This window comes from Pseudophryne corroboree, chromosome 6, assembly GCF_028390025.1.
Source record: "Pseudophryne corroboree isolate aPseCor3 chromosome 6, aPseCor3.hap2, whole genome shotgun sequence".
In the NCBI taxonomy this organism is placed as follows: domain Eukaryota; kingdom Metazoa; phylum Chordata; class Amphibia; order Anura; family Myobatrachidae; genus Pseudophryne; species Pseudophryne corroboree.
The window spans coordinates 473187974-473207994 of NC_086449.1; the positions used below are offsets into that span (position 1 = coordinate 473187974).

The window sequence follows — 20021 nt, forward strand, 5'->3', positions numbered from 1 at the left end:
AATACCATCCTAAGATGGCATTATTTTGCAGCAAAAAGGTTGATAAATTGATAGGAAACCACCTATGTTGCAATTACCTGTATGGGAACGCTGGTAAGCACCGATATCTAGTTTAACAAAAGACACATGTAATTTCTCTTGAATTTACTCTTTTTTTAAATAATAGGAAACGGTGAAAGAGACTTTTTTTCTGGTAAAACCATTTTTGCACGAAAAGGGCACTTTCATCGGTTAATAAATAAGTCCCTAAATTTGGATCACAATGCAAACTTAGAGAACACCAAGTGGTTAATCTATCAACCAGTGATAACCCCTTTTTCCATCATTTTTGGAGAAAAATCGTTTATCACTGGGCAAGTTATCAGAAAGGCTTACTGTAGAGAAATCACTGATTTCTCATGAAATTCCTTTTATTTCAGAGTTTTCAGCATCTCCATAGCCTTTAGCAGGTACTGTTTGCCATTTATCAGACTTCGATAAGCTAAGCTTATCACAGTTTAAAAAAAAAAAACATATTGACAACTCAGGCTGACATTATGCCACCTCCCTAGTGGCCAGATAATGCAGTATGCTTACCTTTTTGTAAATTAAACTGAACATTGCTATCCTCATTTGCATTCCTATATGATGTAGACCAAATATGGCAGGATGTACAAGCAGCATTCTGATTGCAAAGAGTAGAGACAGACCAATTGCCAAGTAGTAAGCAATGGACCTCTCTAGAGTATTGCTTTGATCATAAGATGCTATGATTCTTCCAAGCAGAAGTGGTTGAACAGCTTTTGTGACTTCCTGAAAGAAACAAGAAATATATAAATATATTTTATAATACTAATCCATAACAAGTGCTACACCTTACAAATTGTGAATTACAGCCAGGGGTGGATTGGGATGGAAAACCAGCCCGGGATGTTTATGGAAGCAGCGCTAACGGGGGCGGAGGCTGTTGTAGGGGTTGCATCTGTTGAGGAGCGGGGTTTCTCCTCATAGGGTCTGATTCTGAGCTGGGCGCAGTTACAGCCTTCCTTGCATCTTTGCTGCAGTTGCATCTGTGACTTTATGCTAATGTGGCTACAGTGCCCTTCCCTGGTGTACATCTTTGCATGCATGGTGCAACTCAGATGCAAGCACAGATGAAAAACATTGCACAAGAAAAAATAAAACACATTGGCCCCTCCACACAAGAAAAAACACACATATTGGCCCCCACAGAAAACAAACAAATTGGCCCCCAAAGGGAAAAAAAATACAGTTTTAATATAGCTTTTGGTATTATAATTTGTTTCAAATTTCCACTGCTGTTTGAGAGGCCCAGTGACACCAATATGTTTTATATAATTCTTGGCTGTAACAACAATACTACAATACATACAATACATACAATACAATACAATACATATTAAAATGTATGTAGCGCTATTCCATTGCTCTTTCTTACAAAGTCAGCCAGCATGGGAATGGCAAGATCATTTTAAGTAAACGGATTTATGATGTCTAGAGTTTGATGACTATTTAAGCTTTGAGTGCCGCACTTCTGTTCCATTCCCCGGCAGGAGGGGGGGATGGGGTGTTAGGGACATGTACATATACAGAGAGGCCTTGATGCGGCTTTGGGGCTTAACCACATATTTGCGCAAATATGTGTAACGAAGATCTCTGAATTCTATTATCATGTGGGATTTATATCTGGTTACTGTTATCATCCAGGGTGCTGGGGAATCCAATTCCTTTATTCGTGTTAGGGACATGCACTGGGTGGGAGTTAGCCACTAGGAAGGGGATTAGCCCTAGCCCCCCCCCCCCCTCCAAGGTTTAGCCCTAGCTGCCACCTTTCTCCCCATAGGGTTAGAGTAGGGGGGGGGGGTAATAATACTTACCCCCTCCAAAATCGGAATCTTCAATGTCGGGATGTCGGTGTCGGTCATGTGACTGCCGGCATCCCAGCAATCGGTATTTCATACCGAACACATTCCATAGACAAGACATTGCAGTTCTAGACCTCTATGAATGAATGTCATAAAGCATTTTACGAAAGTTTTGGAATTCAGCAATAATTAATTAAAGATTACAAATAGTCTACTACAGCTATTTATTTCATTTCAATGTATTGAATATGTTTCAGCAAAATAATGTTAGATTAGTTCATCTTTAACGCCATAAAATGTATGTAATCATATCATTATCATTATTAACAATAAAATAAAGTACATAGTAACCAAAAATGTCATCATACCCCGAGATATAATAGGATACCATAAAAAAGAAATTTCCAGAAGAAGCATCGTTTCAGTGCATTGATTAATTTGGGGTTTGCCTTTGATGTTGCCAGCTCCCTGTCCCATTCTCTGAAAGAAACAAAACAAGCGAGTTATTCATCATGTGTAGCATTTACACTTGGAACATTTCTGCCCATTCACAGGTATTTCCATGGGAACTCCGGTAGTTTACATAAAGATGCCAATAAAAGACAGTGTTAGAATACCAGTGAGATCCACTCTTCATTATCCTGAAACGTAACTTCAGCATCGGTTCATTCATGTGTTTGGCAGATTTAAGTACCTAACCACATATCTCATGGCAGGGAGTTAATTCATGTAAAGGTCACATTGTATGTATAAAATACTGCCAGGGTTCTTAAGACCAATGCAGAAATAATAGGCAAATAAAGTTTGTTGGATTTCATCCAGTCCCTAGCAAGAAGAAAACAAAGACCGACTATTCTGACTGGTAACAATGCAGACAAAGGTGACTTGTTGGCAGAATAAAATCTTATCTATTAATACAGACACAAGACATATCAGAAGTTTCCCTATGTTTATAGTGACTTTGTTTCTCAGTGTGATAAATCTATATATTTAGTCAGATGGCATGAAATGACATACACAGGATTACGGATGCTCCAGTAACTGTCAGCATCCATATTAAAGCCATCAGTCCAAATAAAAGCACACTTCCATCATTAGGCTTAGCGCACGCATATATATAAATGTGTATGTGCATTAAAAGCATTACTTCTGTATAAAATGTGCTTATACAGTAAACACTGGGGCCTGATTTTGAGTCGGATACAAAGTGTTTGCATGATGCCGCGTTAGCCTGATTTTCTACATTATGATAACGCAAGTTTCCGTAGGGTCAATATGACCTATCCCCTTACCTTTCAAGTCTTTCTGACAGGTTATCTGCAGAATCCTCAGTAGGAATTTGATAAATGTCTGACAACTCCAACCGTTGTCTATATCCCTTCTTCAGAATAGGCTTGGTCCAACTGAAACAAAATACAATGCCCACATTTTACTTTTTATAACAAATATATAGAAAAAAAAGGCTATAACCATTGATAGTGGATATTTGTACTAATTATATTTTACGACATGCTGCAAAACAGATTGACAATACAGCTTGCACCAGTTTTCAGTGAGAAAAGTAGATGGAATAATCTTTTGAGATTAAATCTAGGATTAAAAAAGGGATTTAAGCAAAGATGTCCCTGAAGTGGTATTGGAACCAAATCTGTCACATTGAGAAACTGTGAAAGTTTGCAGAAATGGTTGGTCACACATGGGCGCTAAAGCTGAATCATGTCAGTATCCACATCAAGGAGCAGCTAATCCCAAAACATAGTTTTCACATGACGTATGACTGTAAAATGCATTGTCCATTGTTTCTAAACTACACCTCCTCAACAAGATTTATTGCCATTTATTATGACTATATCAGACTGGAAATCATGGACAAATCAAGTTGTTTTGGCAAAAGCTGAAGTTGGTAATATATTATGCTTGTCCCAGTAAATTAGCAAAATTTACAGTCATTGCAATAGACACATTGGGGGTTATTCAGTAAGGATCGCAGATTCAGCTTTTTAGCAGAATCTGCAATCCTTTCTATCACATGCTGGGAGCCGCCCATCACAGGGCAAGGCCGCCCAGCATGCTAAATGGCCTGCCCAGTGCCTGCAACCGCAATTTAACTGTGAACGCCCCCTGCAGCCACAGCTAGGCTGCGTAGCTGACGGTCTGCTGCCATTTTCTTGATCGGAACAGCTGCGTGTTATGTCACACAACCGCCCTGCAAACGCCACCGACCTGCTCGGTTTTGCCCACCCCGCAAATGCAATCAGGCAGAGGCATTCGCAGCCAGATCACATTGGTTGCTAGCGCAGGACGGGACCTGAGCATGTGCACTAGCGCTGCCAACGGGGCTATTGAGGACGCATCAATTAGCGATGCGACCTGAATAACCCCAATTATGCATAATAATGCTATTCTTCTATACTTCCTATAGCACTGAGTGTTTTATCCTATAATAGTGAAGAAAATATACTACTGACCATTCAATAGCAATTTAGATTTAATAAGTAATTAATTAATATGCCACTTGCAAAATTATAAGCAAAAAATGACTTAATTACTTTATAGTAAACCAAACTGTCTCTTCTGTATATACCATATTCCAAAGCTGGCAATGTGTGTATCACAATAACCTGTCTCCATAGGGACTAGGTACTGTGAGGATATGAGAATTAGAGATAATCGGAGAGACAGCAGGAAGAGAGAGAGAGGATAGAATATCCCCAAAATGTACAAAGCATTTCAGTGATTGCAGTAAATGTTCCACAATAACTTTGATTCCATGATGCAAGAAAATAATATATGAAAAACATAGAAGGTGGTGGTTGGTATTTATCGTCACTGTGTGCTCTCTGTCTAAAGCTGTAAATGACATTTTGGAGTTGAGTTTTTGACAAGAAATATATGATTTCTCTTGCGGTCCCTTCTGTTTTCTCTACTTGTGCTTCCCTACGCTATAATATGGGGAGAGCGATCTGCTAGGAAGTTATAAAGCTATGGAAGTATCACTTAGTTTGAATCTATAGATTGTAAGCTTGCGAGCAGGGTTTTATCATTGTGTCCAGTTGTAAAGCACAACGGAATTTGCTGCACAATATAAGAAACTGTTAATAAATAAATAAGAATTGCCCTTGCTGGGTTGAGAAAAGCATTAATGGTAATTTCTTCATACTTCCTCCCCTTCCCCAATGTGTTGCTCCTCCTCCTATACTGTGTAAAGCGGCCATTGCTCCAATTGGTAGCTATAGTATAGCATGCACAGTACTGTCATAAAGATTCTCTCTATCTCTTGGTTCTTAATGGTGATCTTTTGTTATCCTCCTTTCCTCACTGAGAAACCACACATACACAATTTCATGTACAGCAAAATGAAAGTGGAGAAAAATGGATAGTGAACTCTGGCGCAAAAAAGGTCTGCCCAATCAAACCCCTATACCTGCCCAAACACAGGTGAAAGTACAATACAATAAAAAGGAAAAAGGGGTATGATCAAAGGCGCCCAAAATTAAAAAACAGAATTTAGGAAATTAGGAGGGAGTATCGACATAAGAAAAATAATATATTTCAACAATACTTTGTGTATTCTTCAAGCGGATCTCACTCAATCGTCCGTCTATGTTGAAAATCCTCAATGAATATGTAAAAACAGAAAACAATTAAAAAAAAAACCAATGTGTAGTAGGTTAAAAGAAAAAGTCTGTATAAAAATGGTGTCCAGAAGATGGAGCCCTAGTGGATGGAGAACTTGATAGCAGAAAGGACAGGATCTCACCACCAATTCTTTCAAGATTAAGGACGTACCAAAACTCACAATAAGAGAGATAGGGAAAGGCACATAAAGGTATCTTTTTCTGATCGATAAAAGGTACAGCGTACCTCACTCACATGTACAGCAGAAGTTTTCCTCATATAACGGTATCTTTAGAAATGGTCCAACGGATTCAATTTCAATAAAATGATTTTTTTATTATTTGACAAAAAGCCAATTTGAAAATAAAATACAATAAGCCAATACAAAAACCTTACTTGTGTGGTAACAACGGGGGTGTGGGGAGAAGATGTTGGTAAACTCCAAAACAAGAGGGTAGTCCGGAATCCCCTCTTGTAAATAAATAAACCCCCCGTGTACCTCACAAATGGTTAGAGATGATCAGGCTTATGTAGATAAAATGAAAATCCACTCTCAGCATGCACCAACGCCGTTTCAACCCTAAGGTCTTTTTCAAGGTGTGTGAAAAAGACCTTAGGGTTGAAACGGCGTTGGTGCATGCTGAGAGTGGATTTTCATTTTATCTACATAAGCCTGATCATCTCTAACCATTTGTGAGGTACACGGGGGGTTTATTTATTTACAAGAGGGGATTCCGGACTACCCTCTTGTTTTGGAGTTTACCAACATCTTCTCCCCACACCCCCGTTGTTACCACACAAGTAAGGTTTTTGTATTGGCTTATTGTATTTTATTTTCAAATTGGCTTTTTGTCAAATAATAAAAAAATCATTTTATTGAAATTGAATCCGTTGGACCATTTCTAAAGATACCGTTATATGAGGAAAACTTCTGCTGTACATGTGAGTGAGGTACGCTGTACCTTTTATCGATCAGAAAAAGATACCTTTATGTGCCTTTCCCTATCTCTCTTATTGTGAGTTTTGGTACGTCCTTAATCTTGAAAGAATTGGTGGTGAGATCCTGTCCTTTCTGCTATCAAGTTCTCCATCCACTAGGGCTCCATCTTCTGGACACCATTTTTATACAGACTTTTTCTTTTAACCTACTACACATTGTTTTTTTTTTTTTTATTGTTTTCTGTTTTTACATATTCATTGAGGATTTTCAACATAGACGGACGATTGAGTGAGATCCGCTTGAAGAATACACAAAGTATTGTTGAAATATATTATTTTTCTTATGTCGATACTCCCTCCTAATTTCCTAAATTCTGTTTTTTAATTTTGGGCGCCTTTGATCATACCCCTTTTTCCTTTTTATAGCAAAATGAAAGTGCATGAAATTGTGTATGTGTGTTTACTTTATTTTTCTATCTGAGAGTCGGGAACAAACATTATTCAGAGTCTCAACCTCCACCACAAAGACACCAGTCCTGAACAGAGTAAGCTGGTTTTCATTATGGCAGGGTGATTCCACATGCAAGAAATGCTGCCTATTCCCTAATTATTTTTATCATACAGTCTGCTACACAAGCCTCTTTATATGTTATCAGTGCCCCTATATGCCCTTTTACCTGCCCTAATTACCTTCAACTTACCCTTTATATACCAGAACCCCCTTATTCCTCTTGTATGCATCAACTCTTCTTCACATTCCACTTTTATTTGCCAGAGCTCCCTATGCTCCTATACATGCCAGAGTCTCCTTGTGCATCTTTATATGTCATCAGATCAGTGTGGCAGCAGCAGACAGGATGTGGGCCTTGGGGCAGGTTGGAGATGGAGCAGCAGAGAGGGCTTACTGACATCAGTTGCACAATAGCCAATGCCATCCAATTAAATTCCCATACACTACCCATCCAGAATTACTAACCATACAGGTCTCCTGGTTTCCTGACTGTCCAGAGGAATCCTGGACATGTAGCATTCCTAGTATCTTTTATATGGGAAGTGTTTTCAGTACAAAACATAGAGGATGAGACAGCAAGTCTATATACTTGGGGGAAATGGCAAAGCATGGCAAGGAAAAACCCAGAAAATGTGCTTCCTCCACTGTTTTATCTCAATATAATTAACTCTTTCTCAAAAATAAAATTTCATTTGTGCACTGCTCAGCAAAACTTTGCATCTGTTCCATAAATCAGAGCAACATCAATTCACAGAATTCTTCATAACCCATCATATATCCATATTAAGCTTCTGCAGACATTTTTCTCCACAAACCTACGGTCCCTGTAAAAAAATTGATATGTATTGTCAAACTGAAATGCACACAAGGACCAGAGCTGTGGGTAGGCTGCAGACTGGCTGTTATACAGTTTGTAAAGGACCTCAATTAGGCGATACTTAATATAGGGTTTATATTCTATTTAAGTTCACCTTCCAGTAACACTCAGAATGTAATTCTCTCAATTAAAACAGGTTTTTTTTTATTAGAGAAGATTGATTGATTGATTGATTGATTGATTGATTGATTGATTGCTTCATCTCTTTTATCTATCAATGAACATTTAGAGATCAAGTTTCTACATCATGATGACATTCACACAATTGCTTTTAATCAATGCTTAACATCTCCTATGAAACTGCAAAAGTCAACTGTGCAAGAAAATCCCATTCATCAACACAAGCTGAGGCAATATAAGCAAAGCAGGGCTTGCCAAAAAACAGCTGTTTGCTTTATTGGGATTTCCAGCACTACGTACATAGATAAGTGTAACAGATTTATGGCCAGGGAAGCTATGATTTTATCAGTGTGAGTTTCTCAGACAATAAAACAGGAAATCTGACAAAATCTATTGTACGTCAGCACTGTAAGTAAAGAAGAAACAAAATCTACACAGACATATACCTATATGAGAAGATTTCATATCACATTAGCAGCTATAATAAGTTGAATGATAAATGAGCAATAATAAAATATACTAAACATACACCAGGTGGGCCCTCAAACTATATAGGTTGTAGTCAAGGGCGGAGCTACCATAGGTATAGAGAGTGCAGCTGCTATGAGGCCCAGAGCTGAGAGGGGCCCACCTTCCCTGCAAAGTTACATGTCTTACTGTATATCCATTTTTCACCATTGGGTGGTACATAGGTGACCGTACAAACTTTTGCCTTGGGGCCTGCAATATATCTAGGACCTGCTCGTTGTATTGTGGTAGAAAATGAACTGGAGGGCATTATGTTACATAATATAAAGTAGGGTACTATAATATGGCACTATAGGAAGAGGAAGCACTGTAATGTGGCATATTATGAACTGGGGACTCTGTATGTAATAATGTGAATTGGGGTTACTGTGTTGCATAATGTGTACTGGCAGCCCTACAGTGTGACATAATATGAACGACTGTAGGGCACTACTGTGGTTCATGAAATAAACTAGGACACTACTATAGTTTAGAAAATTAACTACTGTAGAGTACTATTATGGGCATAAAATTAGCAACTGCTCCAGAGAGGTGTCTCTAGAAGCAGGGGCCCTTCAAAATGCTGCTATGGGGCCCAAAAAGTTCTGGCTACGCCCCTGGTTGTAGTCATAATACCGCTGGTCACCACCCCGACGGTCAAAATACAGGCTGTGGAATCCAGATGGTAAAAATACAAATTAATCCTGATGAGTATTATGGTTAGGGTTGGGTTAAGGGTTAAGGATAGGCACTTAGGGGAGGGTTATGGTTAGGCAGTGGGATCGGATGGTTAGATTTAAGGGGGGTACACACATAGTGATTTTTGCTGAATTTCTAAGAAATCTACTACAGTGCTTAGAAATTAAGCACACATCCCTCCGTGTGTATGACCCATAGCGATAGCGATGCACATCCCCGCGCATTGCTATCGCAGGCTCAGATCTTGACTGCATGCAGTCAAGATCTGGCTAGATCGCTAGGCTCTAGGCGGTCTAGTTAGGATCGGGCTAGCACACATTGCAGCATGTGTACAGATATCCGCTGCAATGTGTGCTAAGCCCACATCGTGCTCAGCACACATCGCACTGAGCCCGAATTGGCCCGTGTGTACCCCCTTCAGGCTTCCGAAGGAGATGGTTAGGGTTAGGCACTAGGGGAGGGTTAGGATGTGAGAGCGGACAGTTAGTGTTAGCCTGCCGAAGGGAATGGTTAGGGTTAGGCACTAGGGGGAGGGGGAGGGTTAGGATGTGAGAGCGGACAGTTAGTGTTAACCTGCCGAAGAGGATGGTTATGGTTAGGCACTAGGGGGGGAGGGTTAGAATGTGAGAGCGGACAGTTAGTGTTAGCCTGCCAAAGAGGATGGTTATGGTTAGGCACTAGGGGGAAAGGGGGAGGGTTAGGCTGTGAGAGCGGACAGTTAGTGTTAGGCTGCCGAAAGGGATGGTTAGGGTTAGGCACTGGGGGGAAGGGGGAGGGTTAGGATGTGAGAGCGGACAGTTAGTGTTAGGCTGCCAAAGAGGAGGGTTAGGGTTAGCCTGCAGGAGGGGTGGGTTAAGGCTAGGATTAGCATACTCACAAAAATTAGTTGGGATTTTGACCATTGCGATTCCACTGCTGGTGTTAAAACATTTATACCAGCAGAGCTGGCCTTAGCTATAGGCAGGCTAGGCATTTGCCTAGGGCATCCAAGCATGTCTAGGGGCATCCAAGCATGTCCCTGCAGTATCTCATGCTGGGAGGGACAGTCTGCAAACTAACTGTTACTTTCCAAATGTATTCAATCAGTATCTGTATACACTACTGTTTACATTTGTCAAATAAAATGCAGCCATTCCCTTAAACTGTCTGACATACTTGAATGCCCCTGACTTGTGAGACCTCAGACAGACAGCAGAAGCCCGGTAACTGCAATTCCAGGACATGTGACATTTTCACTGACTATATAAGGTTATATTACTGGATGGCTCCTTATGATACCACATGTGTATTTGAAAGACTGCTCCACATAAATCTGACATCACCTATACTGCTTGTGCACATGGGGGAGGGGGACCCTGCCATCCTGTGTGTGTGTCCCTTATCCCTGTGCAAACCCCAGGTGTCTGCAGGGACATAACAGGGGCAGTGTTCTCCCCACACTTTATTTCCTAATCAGTCCATGCCATAAAAGTCAAGGAAAGGAGACTCATTTAGAGATTTGTCCTAACATAAACCATTCCATGTTTTCAAATACCTTCCAAGCATTGGCCTGAGTATCAGCTGGTAAACACTTTTTGAAAAAATGTTAGGACTCCTTTTTCTATAGTAAAAGTGTCCATTCTTCTTTCATGATAGAGTATTTCCACTCACCCAAAGTGTGAGAAGACCAAGAAATCCAGTGTTGAAGAATGAATTTTTAGCTACAGTGACCATGATTGTTTCCAAAGACCTAAGGAAGAGTCCACAAAAAGGAGAGCTGCAGCTTTCTTGGGGCCTAATTTAGAGCTTATCGTAGCCGTGCAAAATTTTGCACGGCTACGATCAGTTACTCAGACATGCGGGGGGACGCACAGCACGGGGCTATTCCGCCCCACATGTCTGGCTCTGCCCACCGTAAAGTATAAAAGCATCGCTTATTGTACTTTACGAGTAGCTCCCTACCAGCGCAGCTCCCTACCAGCGCAGCTCCTGCGCACTGGCAGGGAGCTCCTCGTCGCTGTCCGGGTTGCAGCGGCTGCTTGTGACATCACGCAGCCGCCGCGGCCCGCCCCCCGCACGGTCCAGGCACGACTGCGTTGCCTGGACCGTGCTCCTAAAACGGTGGACAAACGCCGCTGGCTCGCCCCCTCCCACCCAGCGACTGCCTCTGCCTGTTAATCAGGCAGAGGCGATCGCAGGTCTGAGACGGCCGTCGGCTGTCTGGTATGCGCCGGTGCACTGCGGCACCGGCGCATGCGCAGTTCAGACCTGATTGGCTGCTGAGCGAAAATGCACAGCAGCGATCAGATCTGAATTAGGCCCATAGACCTCTGGGACAGATGTACTAAGCCTCAGACAGTGATAAAGAGGAGAGAGATAAAGTACCAGCCAGTCAGCTCCGATCTGCCATCAGACAGTGTTTGAAAAATGACAGGAGCTGATTGGTTGGTACTTTATCTGTCTCCACATTATCACTCTCCAAGGCTTAGTACATCTGCTCCTGAGTCTCAGTAAAAAACACAAATTTACTCTGACTGGCGAAATACACCTATTCAGTTGTCCACAAATACAGTTCTGTGGTACTTTTACTGCAAAATTCAAATCACCAACTCTGATCAGGTAATAAACTTGGGGAAAATCCCTATTTTAAGTTAAACATTTCGGGATTTGGTTCAAAACCCCTCGATACACCCCCCCCCCCCCCCCCCCCTGAATGTTTGATTAGGCACTTAGAAGTTTTTAATTATTTTTAAGTGGCCAATTCTCACGTGCAATTTTGGGGAAAGTGCAAAATGATGAATATTGGGTTACATGGTATGGGACAGGTATATCGGGGTGCTTTATGAGTGGGACAAGTGTTTTTCGATTTGCAGGTGGGAGTAATCGCTCTGTTTCCACTTTTTTATATATATACTTATAACCATTTTTATGTACCCTAAATTTAATGAGAGCACTTATTTTGCTTAGAAAAATAGCTTTATACCATTTTTTGACATTTAAAAAAATGCATATACCAGCCATTTGACCCAATTTAAGTACCAGAAATACTTTTATTATAACCAATAATAAACTTCTATACTGTTACCCGATGTTAGTTTAGCTTTTATTAAGGAGTACAGGCAAATTTATCCATTTTTCACTTTTCACTTTTGGCACCAATTTTTGCAGTAATCCTGTTTTCGCGATTTTGTAATTGAATACACAAATTGGGGGAGCATGCATACAGTATTTTTACAGCAAAAAAAGTCACAAATGCTGCAAAAACAGCAATAGCAGTAAATTACAGAGGTTTTGCCGCTAATTGTATTCGCCCCTGGTCTCAGTGTAACATTTAGATAGTTCAAAAGTTTGTCCCAAAGCCAACCAATCTTTCAGCAATACCATAGACTATGTGACAGTGTGGCATTAGGACGGCGACACTTAACACAGTCCCCAGTTTCTGAAATTACAAAGTGTCTTTTACGGGCAGGGGATACTTAAGTTCTGTTTGCTATCCAAATGTGCATCTTCTGCAGGGGTGGTATTCAGTATGCCGGCTGTTGGGATCCCGGTGCTCAGTATACTGGCGCCGGAATCCAGACACTCGGCATACCGACAACTATTCTCCCTCTTGGGGGTCCATGACCCCCCTGGAGGGAGAATAAATAGCATGGCGTGCATAGCTCACCACCATGCCCACAGCGTGCCCAGCATGGCAAGCACAGCATGGCGAGAGCAGCGAGCCCGCAAGGGGTCGTTTGCGCTCACCCAGCTGCCAGTGGTCAGGATCCCAATGCCGGTGATGCTGGGCGCTGAGATCTCGGCCGCCGGCAAAACATACTACACCCCTCCTGCAGACGTGCTGATTTGAGAGTAGGTAGGACATTTTGTGAGTAGGCTACAATCATTAAATTCAGGCAAATCGAGTATTTCTGAGTGCCATGCCTGTGAAGTGCGGACCAAATTAAGGCATTTGCATCCCACAAAGGAGCTAAACACATGTGGAGTGTATCAGGTCAGAAATAAAGAGTAGCATGTTGTCTGTGAATAATACCAATTTGCATTCCTGGTCTCTAATTTTATTTACCTGAAAAGCTGAGTTTTGTCTCAAAGCTAATGCTAAGGGTTCAAGAGCAGCTGTCAAGAGAGAGGCAAACCCTGTCATGTACCCCTCTGAATGTATAAAGGGGGAGAAAGATTCTTATTGGTCAAGATGTGTGTAATAAGGGAAGTATATGGCGTGGTTAAAAGGTCAATGAGAGGGAGAGAAGGCCAAAGCGATGCAGTGTCTCAAACAAATGGTCCAGGGGGGTATATTTACTAACGTTCGATTTTCAGTTTTGATTTTGACTTTGGAGATTTACTAAAGGCAAACTTGAATGCCAACTCGATTCTAAAACCAAACTCAACTCAAATCCCACTCAAAATTGAATATCTGAAAAACATCAATGTTTTCCCATAGTCGAATATAGGATCCCCTCATTTACTAAAATTTGATTTGAAAATCGATTGGAAATCGAACTCTACATCGAAATCAAATTCCAAAATGAACAGAATAAAGAGAGACATTTGAGCTTCTAAACACTATTCTATTGCTTGGAAATTGATAGTGATGACTGTAGAAGTTACCAAAAGCATGTGGGGCACTGTGGCTGTAGGAATAATGCCTTCTCAAGGTTATGCTATGCCAGAGCCATAACTAGACATTTTGGTGCCAACCCGTCCGTCTCGGATTTTCGTGAAATTTGGTAGGATGGTAGACGGCATAAAGTTACTTTCATATGTAAATTTTTTAGCCCTCAGTGATGCACAGTGTTCATGCAACAGGGCTGCAAATATGACATCAAATGTAAAATTTATGCTTGCAACGTCAACAAAATTCATAACTTTGCTTCTAATTGTTGTAGAACTTTCATGTTGGTCATGTTTTGAAGCTAAGGGACCATTGTTTTCATAAAAGATAGATTTAGCATCAAATATTGACTTTTACATTTCAAGGTCACATGATGTGACCTTTGACATTGAATATCTAAAAAGTGTACTTTAAATTTTTTGTAAATAGAGGGGATACTCAATTCTTTTCACTGCCTTCCACACCCGTTCTGTTTCTGCTGATGGGCGTAGTATAATCATTTCAGCTTGCTACCCCCACAGTAGCGAGGGAACCCAACCCAGGGCCAGATTAAGGTCCAAATGGGCCTGGAGCTGAAATTGCTGAAGGGCCTATTGTGTGCCACCCCCCTGCTCCTCTCGGATGCTGCCGCGTGCTATTGCCGCAGCTGAAAGCCACGAGATCCAAACGACGGGGACCGCTGCTGCCTGCTCCACTGATGGGGACCTGCTGCAAATGGCGCCTCTGATGCGGACTTGCTGCTGCCTGCTCCACTGATGGGGACACACTGCTGCCGTTGCCTCTGATGCGGACTTGCTGCTGCCTGCTCCACTGATGGGGACCCGCTGCTGCCGGCGCCTCTGATGCAGACCCGCTGCTACCTGCTCCACTGATGAGAATCCGCTGCTGCTGACGCCTCTGATGCAGACCCACTGCTGCCGTCGCCATGGATGGGGACCCACTGCCGCCAATGTTGGGGACTTAGAGATGACACAAGGGGTAGATGGTGGTGTGGCTGAAAGACACAGGGGGGAGATGGTGTGGCTGAGAGATGCAGGGGACAGGATGTGAGTCTGGTTGAACCGCTGCTGAATGATGCTGACCTTGTTAATATTCCTACACAAACAGCCATCTTCTGGATGATGTGTCTAGTTTTGCCTATGGGCATATGGTACAGTACAGTGAAAATATTTTACAGTTACTGGTACATTTTGGCCTGACAGTACCAACACAAGCATCCAAGTGCCACTCCTAGGCACGTGCCGCCACTACGCACGTGCCACATGTGCCTAATGGGAAATTTGCCACTGCAGAAATCTCGCTTAGAATTCTCTATCTTTCTATGAAGTAGTGTCTGACTGCAATGCCAAAGGTGATGAGTTTGAATCCCAGTTACTGTATATCACCATCTTAAAATGTAATTAAGGACTGTGTGACTGAATAACAAAGAGCTCTCAAGTTAAGTTCATGAATAGGTATTAGTGACAGAAGGGGGTGGAGGAAGGAGACAGGGGCGGTTAGGAGATGTTAGTCTTCAAAAAGGGAGGAAGCTACAAGTGAAAGTAATTAAAACAGATAATTAACAAGTGCTGCCAACAGTGCGCCCTACCCTATGGGCCTAATTCAGATCTGATCGCTGCAGCAAATTTGTTAGCAAATCGGCAAAACCATGTGCACTGCAGGGGAGGCAGATATAAAATGTGCAGAGAGAGTTAGATTTAATAAATATAAAATGTGCTAGTTACGGCCCTGTGCTATGCTGTGCACCTACCTGTAAATCGCCACCTGAGAGAACCCAGGTGCATCAATCAGAGCAACATACTGCACATGTGTGTACAACTAGACATCATACCTATTCCAAGAATGTGTAGGTGGAGTGTGATGTAAAACAAAAAATCATGAGTGTTGTGACTGGCTATCCTGGTTTGTGCCATGATGCCTACATCCTCAGCAATTCATACCTGACTGCAAAATTTCAGCAATTTTTCCCTGACCGCAAAATTTGAGGTGGGTCAAAGGGCAGAGGGATGGTTGTTGGGTAAATTACCTGTATGTGTTAATGAAGCAGCTAATTGTATTTGTTGCTAAATTGCTTTAATTCAACTACCCCCCCCCCCCCCCAAAGGCTAACTCCATTGTCAGATCAGCAAACGCCCGCTGTGTATAAATATAAAGAGGCACAATCCATGACAAAATGCATCATATTGTGCTCTGCAGCTGTCTATTGTATAATTACACATTAAATAAACCACTCCCCCAGATTATGCAATAAACAGCGCGCAGGTAGAGGTTTTATTACCAGCAACTGAATATGTGAGCACAGAAAATGGAAGGCAGACAGGAAGCCAGATTAGGAGTATGCTTATGGGCAACTATTTCAGCTGTAATTATTATTATTATTTTTAAATTAAATACCACAACATTTTAATCTTCAGAAAGGTGTTCATGTATAAAACAGTGTAAAGAGAGAGTTTTTCCTTTAATTATTGTGCATGTGATACATTTGGCCCAATGAGGAAGATCTGTTTGATTTTCAATTCGATTTTGCATTCAATTTTAATGGGGATTTGAGGTTTGATTTTGGAACCGATTTCATAAACTGAACATAAAATCCCTTCTATAAACAACCAAAATCAAATTTGTATTGAAAATCAAATGCAAAATCGATTTTTAGTAAACTATGGATTTTTTTTCAGTAATTGTGCAATTCAATTAGTAATGATTTCAGTCATTTTTTGGGGACTCATAGGGTGGAATTCAATTGTTTGAAAAGTCGGTTGGGTGTCTGTTTTTTCCTGTCTATCAGATAGGAAAAAACAGACTCCCAACTGACTTTTCAAACAATTGTATACCCCTCATAATCCTAAATCAAACTTTAGTAAATATACTCCCAGATTACCAGATCAAGCACATTTTCGGCAATCCCATTCTGATTTTAATATGTATTCACTTCATTCAGAACAGATATTCACCACTTTCAGGGAAAGGTGTAATTACTGTACAGTAAGTGCATGAAGACATAAGATAACCTGCCCATTTGTGAAGTGTGATATTTTGTTGTTTACATCCGGACAAAATTTTGACACTACTTTAAGATGAATGATTGAACATTTAAATCAGGCATTGTTTAGTAGGCAACATACTCAACATACATGTGATCTGAGCAAACTCGACAGTGAGAAACACGTCTGAACACCTTGCATCTTATGATCTTCCGTGACAGATTGCAGCAGCTGTATGCATACCTCCCAACATGACCCTCTCCAGGAGGGACAGAACGCTCTGCTCCTGGAATTCCTTCTTAACTTACGAGTGCCATCACCTGTTCGGAAACACCTTTCTTATCCATTAACCTGTTTAAAACAGGTGATGGCAATCACACATTAAGGGAAAAGTCCAGAAGCAGAGCATTCTGTCCCTCCTGGAGAGGGTCATGTTGGGAGGTATGTGTATGGATAGTTGGATACCAGGACGCAAAGCCAGCTCTGCATGAGGGACCTTTTAATTTGATAAAATAGTCATTTTGAAAATGACACAAAAAAATGCATTTAACATTGTGGTTTGGAAAATGCTCACTTTCTAACACTATGGTGGGTTTATAATATTAAAATATTGCTAGAACTAGCAGATGTTTCCTGAAGGTGTGCAGGTTAGTTATAGACTGCGTGCTTTCAGTTCAGAACAGACCCTCATTAGTTTCACAGAAAGGTTTAGAAATTGCATGTCACACACAGGTGCTCTATTTATAACACAGGCCTATGTGATATTTCATAAATTTGCACTGTGCTGTAAGTCAATTAGAAGTTTAGAACCATGTTTATTAGAAAAGAAGACACATTTTTAGTTTCTACTTAAAAGTATATATGCATTTGCCACTGCCATAATATATTGTCTTGCAATGAAATGAAATGATCATGCAGAGAATATACCACACTCAGTTTACTAAACTGGCAAGAGGTACCACATCTTATTTTTAACCGAATCACTAGCTTTGAGACAAGTTTGTTTCACAAAAGTTGCGGAGGAGAAGCTTCAACATAGACTCAATTGCTCATGTTCACAGAAAAGACCAATAAAAAGCAGCTGTGCAGTGGCTAATTTTAAAAATGAACTCAGAAACAATAGTTACTTGTGAGTACCAGTGAAGGGGTGTTCAATTACACAATCTCTACCAGGCAGTATATCTGCTGTCTTATGGCCCGTACACACTATGCAATATCATTTACGATTTGAACGACATTGTTCGTTTCTGAATGATATTGTATAATGTGTACGCAGCATCCGACATACGATGTGCGCTCCCGCGGGTCGAATGCGACATCGTACGTTGGACTGCATGCAGTCTTGATGAGGTGATATTGTGTGCTTTTGTACTCCAGTGATGACTTTGTTTCTAGACATCGTTTGACATCGTTTGTAGTATGTACACTCGATCCGATCCAATATGATATCTTATACAATATCATACGTCCCCTTTTTTACACATTACGGCAGACAGCGTCCCCTTTTTTATACATTACGGCAGACAGCGTCCTCTTTTTACACATTACGGCAGACAGCGTCCCCTTTTTACACATTACGGCAGACAGCGTCCTCTTTTTACACATTAAGGCAGACAGCATCCCCTTTTTACACATTACGGCAGACAGCGTCCCCTTTTACACATTACGGCAGACAGCGTCCCCCTTTTACACATTACGGCAGACAGCGTCCCCCTTTTTGATGAGGGCAGGGATGCTGAAGGTGCAGATACAGGGAGGGTGAGGGCTGGGACGCTGAGGGGGTAGTAACAGGGAGGGTGAGGAAAGGGGCACTCAGGGGTGGTTAGAGGGAGGTTATGGGTGCTGAGGGGGAGATACAGGGACATAACACTTAAAATATGTTTGCAAGTATATACACATGATAAGTTACAATGTAACTTATCATGTGTATATACTTCCAAACATATTTTATCCGGCACTGAGTTACATACGTGGCTCAAAATCAAACTCTCCCCCCACCCCCCTTTCCCCCCCAGTCCCCAGTCGCATCACATATAACAATTACCTGGCAGGCATCCCAGGACTGACAGGAGGCGGCTACAGGAGAGAGCGCACATGTGGAGAGCCTTGGAACAGGAGGGGAGAGCGCACCGCAGGTTCGGGAGAGAGCTTCATGAAAAAAAGCTGGAGCAGGGGAGGAGACGTCAAGACGCGGTAAAGGAGGAGGGCGCACACAGCCTGGCGTCTTCACATCACGTGCAGGCGGGTTCCTATTAGGCAGGGGTAGGCGGAGCGCAGGACCGGCGGCTGTATCGGCTGTCAGTGGGGAGCACATTGCTGCACCACAGATCGGTAATAGAGATCCGATCTGTGGCGGGTGGCAGGGGGCCCTTTCAGACAGCCTCCTCATGGACGGGCAGTGGGAGCGCAGACAGGGGGAATATGCGCTCTAACTAGGTGTGCGCTGTGGGCAATGCCCCTTCAGCACACACCTAGTTACGGCGCTGCTATTCAGCAGTTGTTAATGTTATGCCCCATACTAGTGCCCTAGGTCATATTATGAACCATAGTACAGTAGTTCCTTAGTTCACATTACGTCACATCGTAGGGCTGCCAGTACACATTGGGGGGGGGGGGGGATATCAGTGGGCAGCTGTAAATTATTATAGCTAATTGATCCCTGGGGGGTTAGGGGGGTAATTCAGTTATACAGAATAGCTAGTACTGTCGAAGATCATGTTTCACCAGCCCAGAGGCAGGAGAAACAAAATCTCCAATAAGTGTTGTGTTTTCGCAACCGGGATTGCGAAAACATATGGATTCGCAGACTTATTCCGGAACATGTGTGTTTTTGTGTGAAAATGGTCGCAAAAAAAACAGGGTGTATTTGAGTTAACTCCCCACTCCCATCCAACCTCCCCAAAAAAATTGTGGTAAAATGGGATTTTACAGCAATTTTCTACTGCTTAAACGGATCGATGGTAATTGAATTACCCCCTATGCAACATAGTACCCCCATTCACATGATGACATAGTGTCCCTAGTTCATATTTTGCCACATTAAAGTGCTCCAGTTCATTTTATTTAACATATAATGCCCTCAAGATTATTTTATACCACATCACAATGAGCAGTACATTGGCATAACTAGATATATTGTAGGCCCCAAGGCCTATGTACCACCCAGTGGTGAAAAATGGATATAACATGTACCTTTGACAGGGAAGGTGTCTGAGCCCCATAACATCTGCACTCCCTGCACTTATGGTAGCTACGGCCTTGCCATTGGTTAAATTCTGACTTGCAGTTTATGTGTACTCAAAGACAGTCCAAA

General features: G+C 41.8%; 1 protein-coding gene across 1 annotated transcript in view; it reads right to left on the reverse strand.

Moving 5' to 3' along the window:
* The window catches only part of CFTR (CF transmembrane conductance regulator), a 256140-nt gene that overhangs the window by 192276 nt on the left and 43843 nt on the right, over positions 1-20021 (reverse strand). Inside the window, exons 2-4 of the mRNA XM_063927222.1 lie at positions 3158-3268; positions 2234-2345; positions 577-792 (exon numbers count right to left, since the gene is read on the reverse strand). Coding sequence (XP_063783292.1) covers positions 577-792; positions 2234-2345; positions 3158-3268 — 439 coding nt within the window. The remainder of the gene's footprint in view (positions 1-576; positions 793-2233; positions 2346-3157; positions 3269-20021) is intronic.